This window comes from Oncorhynchus nerka, linkage group LG19 (genome assembly GCF_034236695.1).
Source record: "Oncorhynchus nerka isolate Pitt River linkage group LG19, Oner_Uvic_2.0, whole genome shotgun sequence".
Lineage (NCBI taxonomy): Eukaryota > Metazoa > Chordata > Actinopteri > Salmoniformes > Salmonidae > Oncorhynchus > Oncorhynchus nerka.
The window spans coordinates 16,081,171-16,099,616 of record NC_088414.1 but is presented as its reverse complement, the minus strand read 5'-3'; the positions used below and the strand labels follow the sequence as shown (position 1 = coordinate 16,099,616).

At 43.1% G+C, this 18,446-nt stretch overlaps 1 protein-coding gene across 6 annotated transcripts in view; it reads right to left on the bottom strand.

The window, feature by feature from the left end:
* Nucleotides 1-18,446, bottom strand: part of LOC115101109 (electrogenic sodium bicarbonate cotransporter 1-like) — a 67,670-nt gene that overhangs the window by 32,471 nt on the left and 16,753 nt on the right. For 4 of the 6 annotated variants that reach the window (XM_065004755.1, XM_029620315.2, XM_065004754.1 and 1 more), the window contains exons 2-7: nucleotides 17,610-17,683; nucleotides 15,374-15,550; nucleotides 8,956-9,091; nucleotides 3,332-3,492; nucleotides 2,953-3,135; nucleotides 640-780 (exon numbers count right to left, since the gene is read on the bottom strand). In XM_065004755.1, the coding sequence (XP_064860827.1) occupies nucleotides 640-780; nucleotides 2,953-3,135; nucleotides 3,332-3,492; nucleotides 8,956-9,091; nucleotides 15,374-15,550; nucleotides 17,610-17,683 (872 nt within the window). The remainder of the gene's footprint in view (nucleotides 1-639; nucleotides 781-2,952; nucleotides 3,136-3,331; nucleotides 3,493-8,955; nucleotides 9,092-15,373; nucleotides 15,551-17,609; nucleotides 17,684-18,446) is intronic. The other 2 variants (XM_065004756.1, XM_065004757.1) reach the window with 1 other exon arrangement.

The window sequence follows — 18,446 nt, the reverse complement described above, 5'->3', positions numbered from 1 at the left end:
ATCCATACTGTTCCGGAACAGAACCGTTATTTTAAAAGCATGGAAACCAGTTAATAATATTAATTTTACGTTACAGGCATTTTTTCCTAGTCCCACAACAAAACGCAACAAAAGCGCCTATGCAAAGCCCTCCCTCTGTAAATCGAAACTTATTCCAGTGGTTGCCAGCAAGCTGATAATCTTTGCCTGTGTGTGTTTAAGCTACCTGCCCATCCCCACATCTGAAGAATGGCTACTGTACTGACGTTACAAACTTGATTTAGATGAGATTTTTTATTTATTCACTTTTTTTTAAGGACACTATAGGCATAGTTATTACATTTCACATTGGATTTAATAACTACAAAAACATGTGTTTTTAACTCTGGTACCGCTCTGCACACACAAGCTTGTTATCTACCTAACAAGCTGCCCAGCGCTTCAAGTTCAGAACTTTATTTTGCTAGTCGGAACAGTGGAACAATTTTTTTTTAAAGTGGTTCTGTTTAGAATGAAACAATAGGAAAATAACTTTGGTTCCAACCCCTGGTTATAATGTATTATAGCCTGACTTATACAGGCAAGTCTAGTGCCATACGTGTTATAACCTGACGTAATAAGGTATCCCATGTGTAATAAATGCATTATAACCTGACTTACTGATGTATTGCATGCTGGAGCTCCTTTGGACCTCCTCTATCGGTTCCTCAGAGCCGAGCGGGGTTGCATAAGGCACAAATTGGGACTGGGACTGGGGGTGGGAGTGGGGGAAGGGCTGGGGGTGTTCATGGGGACTGCGTGCTTTAGTGCAGACAGAGCATCCAGAGAGAGAGTGTAAATGAGTGAAGGAAGGGAGACAGGGAAAGGGAAAGGAAAGAAGTGAAAAGAAGAGAAAAGACAAGAACCTATTAGACTTTTCATACAAAGCCAGTGTAGAGAATATTAGTCTGCTCAGGAGAATAAAGAGCGAGGTTAGAGAGAACAAGAACAATCTCACACACTTCAAAGTGTTGTACCATATTACTGTGAGTGGCTATCCAAGCAGTTCCGGTTTTGATAAATAATTAAATCAGATTCTGTAAAGTCTGAATCCATTTCGGAGATAGTAGTATTTAGAAAGAAAAAAAACAAGCATCAACACTCAGGGTTACAATAATCATGCCAGGCACATTCACATGGTTAATAGTTCAGTCTATAGCCACCTAGATATACAGCTGAAGTCGGAAGTTAACATACACATAGGTTGGAGTCATTCAAACTTGTTTTTCAAAAACTCCACAAATTTCTTGTTAACAATCTATTGGTTTTGGCAAGTCGGTTAGGACATCTACTTTGTGCACGACACTAGTAAATTTTCCAACAATTGTTCACAGACAGATTATTTCACTTATAATTCACTGTATCACAATTCCAGTGGGTCAGAAGTTAACATATGCTATATTGACTGTGCCTATAAACAGCTTGGAAAATTACAGAAAATGATGTCATGGCATTAGAAGCTTCTGATAGGCTAATTGACATAATTTGACATAATTTGAGTCAATTGGGGGTAGTGCCTCTTTGCTTGACATCATGGGAAAATCAAAAGAAATCCAACAAGACCTCAGAAAATAATAATAGACTTCCACAAGTCTGGTTCATTCTTGGGAGCAATTTCCATATGCCTGAAGGTACCACGTTCATCTGTACAAACAATAGTACGCAAGTATAAACACCATGGGACCACGCAGCTGTCATACCGCTCAGGAAGGAGATGCTTTCTATCTCCTAGAAATGAACGTACTTTGGTGTGAAAAGTGCAAATCAATCCCAGAACAACAGCAAAGGACCTTGTGAAGATGCTGAAGGAAACGGGTACAAAGTATCTATATCCACAGTATAAACGAGTCCTATATCGACAAAACATGAAAGGCCGCTCAGCAAGGAAGAAGCCACTGCTCCAAAACCGTCATAAAAAAAGCCAAGACTACTGTTTGCAACTGCACATGGGGACAAAGATCATACTATTTGGAGAAATGTCCTCTGGTTTGATGAAACAAAAAAGAACTGTTTGGCCATTATGACCATCATTATGTTTGGAGGAGAAAGGGGAGGCTTGCAAGCCAAAGAACACCATCCCAACCGTGTAGAACAGGGGTGGCAGCATCATGTTGTGGGGGTGCTTTGCTGCAGTAGGGACTGATGCACTTTACAAAATAGATGCCAGGATGAGGGAGGAAAATTATGTGAATATATTGAAGCAATATCTCAAGACATCAGGAAGTTAAAGCTTGGACGCAAATGGGTCTTCCAAATGGACAATGACCCCAAGCATACTTCCAAGTTGTGGCAAAATGGTTTAAGGACAACAAAGTCAAGGTATTGGAGTGGACATCACAAAGCCCTGACCTCAATCCTATGGAAATTTTGTGGGAGGAACGGAAAAAGTGTTTGCAAGCAAGGAGGCCTACAAACCTGACTCAGTTACACCAGTTCTGTCAAGAGGAATGGGCCAAAACGAACCCAACCTTTTGTGGGAAGCTTGTGAAAGGCTACCCGAAGGCAATGCTACCAAATACTAATTGAGTGTATGTAAACTTCTGACCCACTGGGAATGTGATGAAAGAAATAATAGCTTAAATAAATAATTTTCTCTACTATTATTCTGACATTTCACATTCTTAAAATAAAGTGGTGATCCTAACTTTTTTACTAGGATTTAATGTCAGGAATTGTGAAAAGCTGAGTTTAAATGGATTTGGCTAAGGTGTATGTAAACTTGTGAATTCAACTGTATGTACCTATAACATCTTTAATGCAATCAAATGGTGGCCCATAATGTTGATCATGCACTATACCATATCCTATAGAATTGATGTTAAAGTCCACCAGAGGTAAAACATTTATCATTGTAGATGTGATTGGAATAAGGTAGGTAGGAGGAGGTAAGGACAAAAAAAAATAAAGACTGCCACAAAATGGCCTCTGCATTACCGTTCTGGTCTTGGTTGGAAAACAGCCTGCTTGCACTGGACACCGTCTTGCCGATGTCGGCAAGAGAGCGCAGGTTGGACTTCTTGGTCTGGTGACGATGTTTTCGTAGCAACGTGTACATGACTTGATCCTTCAGCTCGGCCTTCAGCTGACCAATCTCGATCTGGCTGTCAGTGATCAACTCTGAGAGAGGGAGGGGGGCAGAGAGAGGCAAAAGGGAATGAAGAGCATGTCAATATTGAGGACACTTGGTTTCAAAGAACACTGTTTTGCAATGTCCCAATTGTAAAAGCACTGTACAGTCAGACACACTGACTGATGATTTTGCCTGTCTGGTGCAGTGATATGCCGGGGCTTATGTGAAGTGTAGTTGTCTTACCAACCACCTGTGGTAGAGTGGAGGCCTCCAGGTCCAGCAGGATGGTGCCTTTCTCAATACAGGTCTTCAACTCAAACAGACTGTGAAGGGACAGGGTGGCCACGTGGGGCTTACTCCAACGCTCGCCTCCCTTTTCCACCTTCTCCTCAAACTTTATCCACCTAGAGAGAAATAGATTAAGACATAGAGAAAGAGAGGGTGAGAGGGTATTGGGTGAGAGAGAGAGAGAGACAGACCCAGAAATAAATAGATACAGAGACAAACAGAAGGAAAGGGAATAACCTTGGTTAAGTTTGATTTAAAAAATCCTTAATCATTACAGAGGTGCAGGTTCTGCAAGGTAAGTTACCTCACAGTAAAGGTCAGTAGAGGAGAGCAATAAAAACATCCCAACAAAGCCTTTCATATCATTTCACAGCCAAAAACGGACCGAAGACAAAAGGAGACAAGGACAGTTCTTTTTTTTTTGTTACAAAACAACCCCTCTATGTCATGCTTTCATCACTGTTCACAGAAAATAGCAGGGGATGCGGGACGACCCAATACAAAAATTATACATTTACATGCTGAACGTGGTTCTTTCCATTGCCAAGTCGTAGTTCTTCCTTGAAAAGTTGCGACGTACTGCAGCACAGTTTGCGGGGTGCCGCAGAATTCTATGGCACGTCATTTAAATCCAGATAGCAAATGTTCTGAAAGAGCTGCAAAACCTGGACCCGTACAAATCAGCTGGGCTTGACAATCTGGACCCTCTATTTCTGAAACTATCCGCCGCCATTGTCGCAACCCCTATTACCAGCCTGTTCAACCTCTCTTTCATATCGTCTGAGATCCCCAAGGATTGGAAAGCTGCCGCAGTCATCCCCCTCTTCAAAGGGGGAGACACCCTGGACCCAAACTGTTACAGACCTATATCCATCCTGTCCTGCCTATCTAAGGTCTTCGAAAGCCAAGTCAACAAACAGGTCACTGACCATCTCGAATCCCACCGTACCTTCTCCGCTGTGCAATCTGGTTTCCGAGCCGGTCACGGGTGCACCTCAGCCACACTCAAGGTACTAAACGATATCATAACCGCCATCGATAAAAGACAGTACTGTGCAGCAGTCTTCATCGACCTTGCCAAGGCTTTCGACTCTGTCAATCACCATATTCTTATCGGCAGACTCAGTAGCCTCGGTTTTTCGGATGACTGCCTTGCCTGATTCACCAATTACTTTGCAGACAGAGTTCAGTGTGTCAAATCGGAGGGCATGCTGTCCGGTCCTCTGGCAGTCTCTATGGGGGTGCCACAGGGTTCAATTCTCGGGCCGACTCTTTTCTCTGTATATATCAATGATGTTGCTCTTGCTGCGGGTGATTCCCTGATCCACCTCTACGCAGACGACACCCTTCTATATACTTCTGGCCCGTCCTTGGACACTGTGCTATCTAACCTCCAAACGAGCTTCAATGCCATACAACACTTCTTCCGTGGCCTCCAACTGCTCTTAAACGCTAGTAAAACAAAATGCATGCTTTTCAACCGATCGCTGCCTGCACCCGCATGCCCGACTAGCATCACCACCCTGGATGGTTCCGACCTAGAATATGTGGACATCTATAAGTACCTAGGTGTCTGGCTAGACTGTAAACTCTCCTTCCAGACTCATATCAAACATCTCCAATCGAAAATCAAATCAAGAGTCGGCTTTCTATTCCGCAACAAAGCCTCCTTCACTCACGCCGCCAAACTTACCCTAGTAAAACTGACTATCCTACCGATCCTCGACTTTGGCGATGTCATCTACAAAATTGCTTCCAACACTCTACTCAGCAAACTGGATGCAGTTTATCACAGTGCCATCCGTTTTGTCACTAAAGCACCTTATACCACCCACCACTGCGACTTGTATGCTCTAGTCGGCTGGCCCTCGCTACATATTCGTCGCCAGACCCACTGGCTCCAGGTCATCTACAAGTCCATGCTATGTAAAGCTCCGCCTTATCTCAGTTCACTGGTCACGATGGCAACACCCATCCGTAGCATGCGCTCCAGCAGGTGTATCTCACTGATCATCCCTAAAGCCAACGCCTCATTTGGCCGCCTTTCGTTCCAGTACTCTGCTGCCTGTGACTGGAAGGAATTGCAAAAATCGCTGAAGATGGAGACTTTTATCTCCCTCACCAACTTCAAACATCTGCTATCTGAGCAGCTAACCGATCGCTGCAGCTGTACATAGTCTATTGGTAAATAGCCCACCCATTTTCACCTACCTCATCCCCATACTGTTTTTATTTATTTACTTTTCTGCTCTTTTGCACACCAATATCTCTACCTGTACATGACCATCTGATCATTTATCACTCCAGTGTTAATCTGCAAAATTGTAATTATTCGCCTACCTCCTCATGCCTTTTTGCACACAATGTATATAGACTCCCCCCTTTTTTTTCTACTGTGTTATTGACTTGTTAATTGTTTACTCCATGTGTAACTCTGTGTTGTCTGTTCACACTGCTATGCTTTATCTTGGCCAGGTCGCAGTTGCAAATGAGAACTTGTTCTCAACTAGCCTACCTGGTTAAATAAAGGTGAAATAAAAATTAAAAAATAAGTGGCAGCCATTGTTGCCAGAATGACGCAATTTACCACAATCTGTCACCATCTACCACAAAAGGTTGCGGCGTAAGCTCCAAAACTTTTAAAGGTAGAACCACTGTAACCGTACACATCAAAGAATCTTAAACAGCCTCTGAACTAAGACAAGGACCACACACACCCTCTGTGACAGTCAGAACCTTGAGGGGGAGAGGTTCATCCCTTTAGAATTCTTCACATTTCTCCATAACAAAGAGCTATTCACCTGGTCCAGGAGAGGGTGAGGATGGGGTTTCCTAGGAGGATAGAGTGTCCCTATGGTCATAACTCATGCTCCACCGGGCCTCATCTAACCTCAGTCCCCCTGACTCACCTCCATTCAGGCCCCCGGAGGGGAGGGAGGGAGGGAGAGGTAGGGGACCCCTGGGACACTTACAGCCTTAGGGATTTACTTTCCCTCTATTGGGGAGGCAGGGATGAGGGAAGGGGGGGAGCTGGAACCCACAGGGAGTTTGGGGGTGGACTGAAATCTTCTAACGCACAATTCAGACACCGAACATATGGCGAGGCGAACTGAATAGAAATTAAGAATGGGCTGGCATGGTTGAGAGCTTTGCTTGACATACTGATTGATTTCATACAACCGTTGCAGACTTCCTTGTTGGTTTTGTGTCAAATTCAAGCATAACACCGACCTCGTTTTAAAGAAACCAAGTTTAATGCACTAAAAATACAAATAAAGATGATTCACACACCTGTGCGTGCATTGCTGAAGTTAATGTTTGAAACTGTGAATATGATTGGTTTAATGTCCCAGTTAATGTAACGTGTCTTCAGATTTCATAACTTCCGTTTTACTAAGGAATCAGGAAGAATCTCCTCATCCCTAAAATAAACCATGAGATCTGTTAGAGATAGTGATATTATGCCTACTGTGCAACGTAGACATTCAATTTGTACGCTGATGTATTGCCCATCGGTTATGACTGTTTCAACCGCTGTGTTGAGAAGTCATGTTTTTACTGTCTTTTCTGGTTTCAAAGAACACCAAAAACGACGCCAACCATGAGCCTTAGCCTCACCTGAAAATCTGAGACCATGACTGTGCTTCTGTTGTGGGTGTTGTAGAAAGCAACCTTTATTTGCATTATTATTAATATGCATGACCATTTCTCCCGACAGTCGAATAACTGCTCTGGCTCGCTGCATGAAACAGAGGCATGCTTCACCTGCACCGCACCAAAAGAGAGGCAGAGGCTGCCGAACGATCGTCAAATGTCCGACGAGGCGCACTGTTTCAGACGGCACTCTACCCACGCTCTTCCAAAGAGTGGCATTTTTTTCTGTACAGAGTGGCGATAGAGCAGTGTTTGAACTAGGGCTAAGACACTCAAGGCACTCTCAATTCAAGTATTACAGCAGGGGTTTATTGGAGGTTTTAAGTGAATGGGTAAATGAGCACGTATCTTTCAGTATGTGTGTACATGTCTCTGTCAGTGAGTGGTAAGGTGAGAAAGAAAGGGAGGAAACAGAGAGAGACAGAGAGAGAGAGGGTGGGGGCAAGAGAGAGAGAGAGAAGGTGGGGGCGAGAAAATGATAGGGTGTGAGTATCAGTGTGTGGCTGTATGATAATAGATAAGCCTACTACTGAAACTCAGAGGTGTATAAAGCAGACATTTGTTTCCCTAAAGATAATGTCCATTGTCTTCCACCTGCAATGCTATTACTGTCTCCGTCCGTCTGCCCGTCTGTCACTTTGAGCCAACCAGGAACTCACTGCTGCTAGTAAAAACGACTGACGTATTTGGCTATTTCATTACTGTGCTTGTTTTCCTAAGTGGCACTCTATTCCCTATTTAGTGCACTACTTTGACCAGGGCCCTTAGGGTCAAAACTTTATATGTATTAAGCGCATCAGAGTACTAATACTGATGTTGGATCAGATCCCCCCCCCGCCCGTCCGTCCGTTTAATCTTAAATCATCTACATATGTAGGATCTTAATTTGAGCCAGTTTGCACAGCTCAGGAAAAGAATCCTGCAGCAACAGGAAATGTGAATTATTATAATTAATGGACATTTTTGTAGGGTTTGACATTTTCCATTGAGGGCAAATCAAGTCTGAAATGTCAAAGTGGAAATGACCAACTTTAGATGCCTTTTTAAAACTCAAATACACTACAAGTTTGCATTTCCTGCTTTGCAGAAAAATGACAGCAACAAAAGAGTGATCCAATTGAAATCCTACATCTGTAAAAGGCTGTATCCGAAATCAACACTGAGGCGCTGTCAGAAAGCCACCTGTCCAAAAAGAAGATCACATGGTAGGTAACTGAGGTTGTGTTCTGGGTTCGCTAAGGGGACAGTGCAGTGTTGTTCATCCAGATAAGAGTGGGCAAGGAGTTCACTGGAGGACACACTATTCTCCTGTGCAGGAATTCATGTTAGTGATGGGGGGGGGATGTATACCGTTACATATCGCAATATTATTTTGGACGACAATATATTGATGCTTTGACTCCAAGTATCACTAAAAAAATACAAAAATATATAATTTGTTGTGGAGCGTTAGCGCTAGTCAGCTGTACCTGCACTAAAACAATTTGTCTTCCTATAGCTTGTTCTCCATCTTCAAAAGTGAGCCAAAATATTTTCAGCATTTTTATTTTCATGACTGATGAAAACTAATTTTCTTGTGCTCTCTCTGCAGCAGACATACACTGAGTGTACAAAACATTAAGAACCCCTTCATAACATCAAATTGCAATACAAGCGCAGTATGGCATTGTGTTAATATAGTGTTAATATAGTATTGTGAGGTCCCTGGCAATTCCCAGCCCTAATTCATGTACACACACGAACACTCCCCTACATCTATACACACACCCGATACTGCAATATACCACAGCTGGGTGTTAAACGTGTAAAGCCATGACATTTGAACTGACGCGCATGAGTGACTTACTGACAAACTCTCCAACTAAAGGAAAGAGTCAGTGTGTGTGTACGGTACACCATATGCATGTGTATAGATGACCGCTCACCTGGCTGTCTCCTTCCACTCCATCTCCTGTCCATCGACGGCCAGCAGTTCGTCCAACTCAGTGAAGAGCTGAGGGGGCGGGGGTCCATCATCCTCCTCACCCAGGATGAACCTGATCCTCTCTGCTGCTGCAGAAACTGGAAGGGGATGGGGAGAAAAGAGCAAGAAAGCGAGAGAGAAAGGTGGAGAGAGAAAGAGAGGGAGCAAAGAAGAGCGAAAGATCACATGAGGGTCTGAGGCTCAGTGGTTAAAGCAACAACAAAATCTCATGACTGAAATTTAAGTAATATTGAAGGGCCATATTGAAATTTTGAAATCGAGGGTTGCACAGATTGTTTTATGACCGATTCATTTGTCACAATGAATTTCGGGCAAGAAAAAGGACAGTTATTCGAAAATACTGTACAAAAGGTCTATTTTCATTTCTACATACAGTGGGGCAAAAAAGTATTTAGTCAGCCACCAATTGTGCAAGTTCTCCCACTTAAAAAGATGAGAGGCCTGTAATTTTCATCATAGATACACTTCAACTATGACAGACAAAATGAGAAGAAAAAAAATCCAGAAAATCACATTGTAGGATTTTTAATGAATTTATTTGCAAATTATGGTGGAAAATAAGTATTTGGTCAATAACAAAAGTTTATCTCAATACTTTGTTATATACCCTTTGTTGGCAATGACAGAGGTCAAACGTTTTCTGTAAATCTTCACAAGGTTTTCACACACTGTTGCTTTTTTGTCTCATTTTGTCTGTCATAGTTGAAGTGTACCTATGATGAAAATTACAGGCCTCTCTCCTCTTTTTTTTGCCCCACTCCTCTGTTTTAGACATTCAAGTGTGTCCTGGAGTGGGGGGGGTTTCACCCAAAATAATCAATCATTCTTACTCAAAACCTCTCATGTCACCCATATGACGGAAATCTGTCGCCGTGACGGATAACTTTAAACCCCTGGTCTGAGGTAGGCCTGTGTCAGTAATATTACTGATCACTACTATTGGCGGGCATGTTGTAGTGTGCTCACTGGCAGCTCCCATCTGTACGTCATCACATCATAACTCATTATATAAAGACGGGAATTCAGACAGAAATAAAATACCAGTCACAACATGTGCATGACCCGTAAATAAATGTTACAGTAAATACATGTGTATGCTTAGCTCACTCTCATCTGACCTCGCTACAGATCTCCCTACTTCCTAGGAGCAGGGCTTCCAGAATGAGGCATACTCACTAAGCCAGAGCTGATGGAATGCTTAGTGTAAGGGAAGGCAATCACACACCTGATAGACTGACAGAAATGTTCTGTGTGCATGTGAGTTTCAGGAAATGACTTCCTTCTAAGAAAAGGGGTTATGTCTACTTGGCACCCGGTGTGTGTGACTAATGAGTCATATCATTTTTAAATCTCTCATGGAGATTCACTCGTCTGTTACGCATAGTTTTGGGTTAACCGGGATTGCGTTAAGAAAGGCCGTAAAATGCAACACAAAAAACTTGGTGTATACATAGAGAGACGTCGCTTCAGAGAACGTCCTTTTTTTAAATGTTATTTTAAATTGGAGAAGCCGATAAGCTGATACCCGAGAGGCATTTCGTCACAAGTAGATTTGTGAGAATAGATAAGAGTTGTATTGACATCTGCTGTCACTTCTATGAATAGGAGAGGGAAAGGTTGTGCAACTCCTGTAGAGTCGATGTCACAAAGAGGATGTGAAGATGTCAATCACCAGGCTATTTCTGAAGGACAAGAGTTTCCTACGGAAGCCATTAATAAGCTCCAAAGACTAACTGACTTACTGACACCTAAGAAACACTCTCACACACCAAAGAGGGCTTAAAGGGGTCAATCTGCAGTTGCAACATCCATTTTTTGACTGATTAATTAATGATATCTTCCCATTGATAAATGCCCCATGAGCTTCAACTGTCGTACACCATTAGAACGCAAAATAGAATCTTTACGCCAATGTTTAGAAATAAAGTAAATGTCACAAACCACTGTCTAGCCTCAAAACACAGTTAAAACTATCATTTTGATATCATAGATGCTCAGTCCTTGAATCCCTAGCTCTGTTCATGAATTTGAGAGTGCTTACATTTCTCCAATCACATCCCTCAGCTTTTTACCAAAACAGGGGTGGGGATGCCCCGGTGTTATCGTTTCAGCTTCGGATTGCCCCTTTAAGAGTTGCTTTACATTTTTTTTTTAATATTTCACAATTATTTTGTGAACTAAGTAAGCTTTTAATCCATGGCTAATCACTTTGTGCTCTATAAATACAGTTTTCCATTGTTGCAGTTTATTATATTGATTTCATTTCTAGGACAACTTTGTCCTGTTCCATTCGGAGATGCTCATATACAAAGTCATACTGCATAACTGCTCAAAATAAACAAAGAGGGAATAAATCACAGAGTGTAAATACATGTTCCTGACAAGGGGAATACAGAGTTATATTTTCAGTCCTGTCAGTCCTATGGTACACCAGACTGTTAGGACTCCCTGACATAGACCATACAGACATTTCACTAGACTAGAGCATATCAGCTCCCCTAAACAAAACGAACAAACAAACAAAACAAGACAAACAAACACGCACACGGCCTTAAGGCAACCTTTTGTCCCTCTGATGTCTGCAGCATGTGTGTGTGCAGTGTGTGTGCTAGCGCGCATACGTGTGTGTGCCCTTCTGTCTGACTTTTAGGGCCTGACTTTTACAACGGAGTGTTTTTTTTTTTACCCCTTTTTTCTCCCCAATTTCGTGGTATCCAATTGTTAGTAGTTACTATCTTGTCTCATCGCTACAACTCCCATACGGGCTCGGGAGAGACGGGAGAGACGAAGGCTATGAAAGTCATAGCAGCTGATAGGAAAAAAAAAAATCTATCTTGTCTACCTACGCCTCCGATACACAACCCAACCAGCCGTACAGCGCGCATCCAACCCGGAAGCCAGCCGCACCAATGTGTCGGAGGGTACACCGTGCACCTGGCAACCTTGGTTAGCGCTCACTGCGCCCGGCCCGCCACAGGAGTCGCTGGTGCGTGATGAGACAAGGACATCCCTACCGACCAAGCCCTCCCTAACCCGGACGACGCTAGGCCAATTGTGCGTCGCCCCACGGACCTCCTGGTCGCGGCCGGTTACGACAGAGCCTGGGCGCGAACCCAGGGACTCTGATGGCACAGCTGGCGCTGCAGTACAGCGCCCTTAACCACTGCGCCACCCGGGAGGCCCAACGGAGTGTTTGTTAACGCTGTACAGAACATTATGCAATTCAACTCCTAAATCTACCAACTGGTGTTATCAATAAAAAAAACGGGGCTTTGTTGCTGTTGCACACAACTCTCAGGTGGACGGCTTCACACTGTTTGCCAAAATCAACAGTATTAAGGGGAATTAGCCAGAGGGCAAAACAGAGTTCGGAAAATCCTCAAAGTTAACATTTTTGTGCTGTAGACTTGTAGGATAGGTGTCTGCGTGTGTTGTGATGCGATGGCACGTTGCCCATACTTAGCTTGTGTGGCGGGAACCTGGTTACTGGGATTTATCGCTCAAAACCTCTCCCTTTTCCTGGGATAAATACATGTGTGAAACCGGTCAAATATAATAAATGATTTAGAAGAACAGGATGGCGTGAAATGGAACTGTTCAATTATATGTGATGTCTAAATCTGGCTTCTCTACGGCCTCTGAATGACGAATCAACGCTCAGGGTTGGGACAGACCGCCCATCTCAGTACGGAGCACACTTCACAATGCATGTCAACCTCATCTCATCATGGTAACTTTTTTTCTTGTGACAGGTAGGCTTACATTTGCTGGGGCATAGTCTATGCTACAGTAATATAAAGACCAAATGCACGTCTAATTTACCCATCTCCATCTGGCTTTCGGGGTTCACCTTGTTTTTTAAACCGTATCGTTCCTGTATCGTATCGGAGCCCATGTATCAAGATACGTATTGAAACGTCTTGAAAGGGAAAGATGCACATCCCTAGTAGCTAACCAGGGTTGGTGACATCACCACACCCTTCTCAATATCCCGCTATAGACCAAGAACAGGACCAGGTAAAGGCAATGTGTGTCAATGATATAATCCTCTTCAGTGTACTGACACTTGGCGTAATTGGCAATAGCTAAGTTAATCGTCAATACAGTGTGTCAGGGTATTTATGGTTCGGGGGGTTCAAGACCGTGTGGTAGTATTCCCTCTAGTTACCCTCTCAGTCAACCACAAAGAGCTGTTTACAGCAACATCATTTCACAGACAGACAGAGAGGGTGGTTTATGGAAAAGTGTATACTACAGGTAGTGTCAGACAGACAGGCAGACAGAGAGGGGATTATGGTTAAGTACACACTACAGGTACTGGCTGTCTGGCTGGCTGGGTGCCTTGTCACAGCCAAAAGAGTCCCCCATCCCTGAGTCCGTCTGGTTCTGTTCCAATGCATCCGAGCAGAGATAAGAACTTCATAAACAGCCGCTAATGCTTGGTTTTTATTTGTGTGCATGGCTCTGTGTGGATCATACAACATAGAAATGTTACAGGGCAAATTAAGGACAGACACTGACTGAGAGATAAGATACCATGGAGCACACATTTCAATCAAGAGTATCTCTATGGATCAGTGGAGGATGGTGGGAGTAGCTATATGTTGTTTTCAATACCGTTCCATATATACCTAACCCTAACCTTAGCAAGCAGTTGCTTTTCAACAGACAGTATGTTGAGGTTATGAGCATCTACAGATGGAAAACCCGAACTATCCACATTAAGTGTGACTGTTTATTCTGTCCGTCAAAGTTACACAAGACCATAACTCTGATCTCTTGTCTACCTACGCTTTGCTTCCCTTTCAAGTGTGTGTACTGATGGTCACGTCCATGGGGTCAGCAGGATCTTTCAACCAGATCTAAACTCCATCAGTGACCCAAACAGAGGAGAATTAATCTCCTTCTGTCCACTCTTTTCAATCATCAACTGGACATACTGCTACTGCTGCTTGCCGCTGTATTTCTGCAGGGGAATATACTCTTTACTGCTGTTAGGCCATCAACTTTGAGCCCCGAAGTAATAAAACCAACACGCTGGATTAAAGCAGCTGACTGCAAGGAGGGGTAACTGCACAGTCAAGAGAAACCCTGAATGTGTGAAAGTTGCTTGTGGTGGTTTGGATTATTATGGTTTTGACACGTCTCTATTTGACCTGACACCAACGGAGTTATCACAGACAGAAGGTATGGCACGAGTCTATCATGAGCTTCTGTGTTAGTTTACATTTAGGACAAGCATCCTGCCCATTTATTCTCTGGTTTAAACCTGCAGTATGGAAATAGCATTCTTAGCATAAAAACAACTCCACTTGGATTTATTTGTTGAGTGGTCTAGTGTGAACCAACAGCTAAAAGTAACACATCCGTGAATACTGATGTAGTGAGGTTTGGTTAACAACGATGTGTTACTAGGCAATACTAGGCCAGGGGAATTAGGTAATAGTTTCTCAGTCAGCGATGCTGTCGATGAACAGTTTTCTAATGTCAACATACTGTAAGGTATCCCAAGGCTGACAGAGATCTACCAAATCTATCTAATTAAATGGTTCAGGATATTCATCAGGATATTCATGAGTGAAACGTGAACTGGTTGGTTGATTATTCCCTATATTGATTGTGATGGGTTCTGATTTCTTAACCTCTGAAATAATGAGAAATACTTATTTTTTTACCTTTATTTAACTAGGAAAGTCAGTTAATAACAAATTCTTATTTTCAATGACGGCCCAGTGGGTTAACTGCCTTGTTCAGGGGAAGAACGACAGATTTTTACCTTGTCAGCTCGGGGATTCGATATTGCAACCTTTCGGTTACTAGTCCAATGCTCTAACCACTAGGCTACCCTGCCACCCTACTTATTAATTTCACTGAGGAAGAGACTGTAATGTATAACATTTACATTATTTCAGGATATGTTATTGTGAGCCATTAGGGATCCTATGGGAGGAGAAGAGAAACAGTCTACAAGTCAGTGGTACAAGTCACCATGACAGCCGTGAGTTGGAGAGGAGTGAGGAATTTGGGCAGAGGTCAGGTTAGATGAAGTGGGGAAGAAAATATATATCACTAATCTTCTGGATAGCAACAGAGGTGTATTGGCTGTTCAGATCTGTAAGGAGGGGCTCAGCATATGAGAAAGGGTTCATTATCAGTGATTGTGTGAATATATTCATTGTCTTATGCAGCTGTATGACCCAGTGGGTGAATAAACTTGGTTTGAGCTCGATTAAGCGTCTGAGTTTTTTACTCTGATTATTTAGAACCTAACAGTTGAAAGATCCATAGATCTATTCACTCCTTGTTTTTACTAGTGGAGATGCACGCTGGGTAGTGTAGTCTCTCCTGTCATAACTCACTGAGAGGTTTGAGGATGTTGGGCGCTGCCTCATCAGCATTCTCTCCATCCGTTTTGTCCCCCTCTACGTTCTCCACCGGCCTCTCCTTCCTCTCCTTGTGGCTGGACTTGCGTCGGTGGCGCCGCCTCCGCTGGTAGCTCTTGGGCACGTGTACGCCGATGTACACAGTGTGGTGACCTGAGGGAGGGAGAGGGGACACAATGCAAAGGACGCAGGTCAGATTAGGAGGACTACGATTACTATGCCAAGGAAATAACGTTAATCCTGCCATGTTGATAATTCGCATCAAACGGAAGAAATGCACAAAATCAATGAGGATCAGTTGGGTAAGTAAAACTGTGGGATAGACAGTGATGGATTAGATTTGACAGGGGGAGGGTTGGCTGTCAAAGAATACATATAGATGTATGCCTACTTATCGATTTGGCTACCTGCCTTTAGGTATGAATTAGGCTGTTACCAAACAAAAGTTATCTGACAAAACAACCTTTGTTCGTCAAGCTGTTTCCCCTGGGCCAATCCGACTGGGATCTGTCCTCATCCTGACACATGCTGGGGATGTAAATAAATTTGAACCACTTCCCGTGCAGCAGCTCTGACAGGAAACTGCTAAACATCTCCAGGAAGTCATTTCAGATGGAGAAAGAAACAGTCCCACAGAGCCAGATGCTCCAGCACACAGATTGCTGTATCTCAGCCTGGTCAAAGTTATTTAGGATTGTATACACGATCCCAATGTACACTAATATAGGTATTGGTTACTCTCTGTTATTATCTATGCATAGTCAGTTTAACAACTCTGCCGACATGTACATATTACCTCAATTACCTCGACTAACCAGTGCCCCAGCACATTGACTCTGTACCGGTACTTTAAAAAAAAATGTTTTGGTTGTTAGGTTTGTTGTTTAGGTTAGGGCTTGTAAGTAAGCATTTCACTGTAAGGTCTACCTACACCTCTTTATTCGGCGCATGTGACAAATAACATTTGATTTGGTTGGCATGGGTAATCTATACAAAACAGAACTCACACCTCACTCCCTAGTGCAGGGGTCTCCAACCCTGTTCCTGGAGAGCTACCCTCGTCTTATCAACCAGCTAATTATTCAAATCAAATTAGGGTTGATTAGGTTTGGAGTGAAAACTGAATGGTAGCTCTCCAAGAACAGGGTTGGAAAGAACTGCCCTAGTGTGATCTCACACACATGCTAACATTCTAACATGCTACATTCTAATATGCTACGTGCTACATTCTAACATGCTACATTCTAACATGCCTATATGTAGCATTCACAGTGTCAAGTGAAGACATTTTACAGGCTGCTTTTTAAAATGTTGCTTATATATTTTCATCTTATCTGAAAGTAGTATTATGAATATTATATTATAAACTAGGCTTTACAAAGGTCACTTAAAATCAGAGCACTGACTACATGGCAGGACAGGCTGTCTTGGGATGTATAAAAAAAGAGCGAAGTTGAGATCAACAAGGGGTCATCCACCAAAAGGCGAAATCCATTCAAACATAAGGTTGGTCGTGACTGAGTAATGTGGCTTTGAGTGATTTCACATTCAGTTTGACTGTGGCTTTCTGGCTGTTGATTATTTTCACTGTGTGACTCCATGTGAGGTGAACTCTGGTTTTGGAGTTTCTTTGAACTGGGGGAAATTCTAAGACACAATCTCACAGAAAGGTGAGATAGCTGGCAGATATGGCTGTGTACACACTGCCTATCATAGCTTAAACTGTGGCATGATTGTCTGTCTGTCTGTGTCAAAATTGGTAAGAATGTATGCGTTTGTGAAAACGCGTGTGTGTGTGTGCTGGCCATTGGGGAGATTAAAGGAGTAAACATCTTCATGTGGGGAGTAGGGCAGGCATTACATGGCTTGATAAACCTGTGTTATGCGCTCCACATCTTTATCTTCAATATTAATCCCTCCTATACGTCATCCTGATATTAGTGGGAAAACCACAACAATAGAGAACCAATAGAAAACACAGACCTGGAGAGAGAGTACTACGAAATAGGGTAGTGGAGAGTGACAGCTGGCAAAAAAGGATGGCGCAGGAGAGAAAGGGGTGGGAGAAGTGATGGAGAGAGGAAGAGAGAGAAGGGAGAAATAAAAGGGGTAGACTTGTGGAGTTGGTGGTTGAGAGGCATGAGAGAAGGAGACATTATTTAATAACATTGTTAGCCAGCCATCATAGACATCAGAAGCTCAGTGCTCTTACCTTCCACTTCCTCCTCATCACAGACATGCTTGACGAAGGACGCACCTCTGTCCAACACCGCCTCATCCTCCACCCTGCAGGAACAACAACAGGAACACTGTGAGAACAGGGGAATAGATCTAGTACACTCGTAGAGCAGGGGAAAATACCTTGTACACTCGTAGAGCAGGGGAAAATACCTTGTACACTCGTAGAGCAGGGGAAAATACCTTGTACACTCGTAGAAAATACCTAGTACACTCGGGGGGAAAATACCTAGTACACTCGTAGAGCAGGGGAAAATACCTTGTACACTCGTAGAGCAGGGGAAAATACCTTGTACACTCGTAGAGCAGGGGAAAATACCTTGTACACTCGTAGAGCAGGGGAAAATACCTTGTACACTCGTAGAGCAGGGGAAAATACCTTGTACACTCGTAGAACAGGGGAATATAACTAGAACACTCGTAGAACAGGGGAATGGAACTAGAACACTCGTAGAACAGGGGAATAAACCTAGAACACTCAGAGCAGGGGGAAATATCTATAACACTTTGTAGAGCAGGGGGAAATATCTAGAACACTTTGTAGAGCAGGGGAAAATATCTAGAACACTTTGTAGAGCAGGGGAATATAACTAGAACACTTGTAGAACAAGAGGAATAGACCACTAGCAACATCACTTTTTCCCAAACCCATCCTCATGACCACCAGCAGCCACTCCACATTTGTTAATTTCCAACACGAGTCCGCCTGATCCAACTTATCAAGGGCTTGCTGATAAGTTGACTAGTTGACCTGAATCAGTTGTGCTAGTACTGGAATAGGTAAGATAAGTGAAAAGTCAGTGTCAGGGTG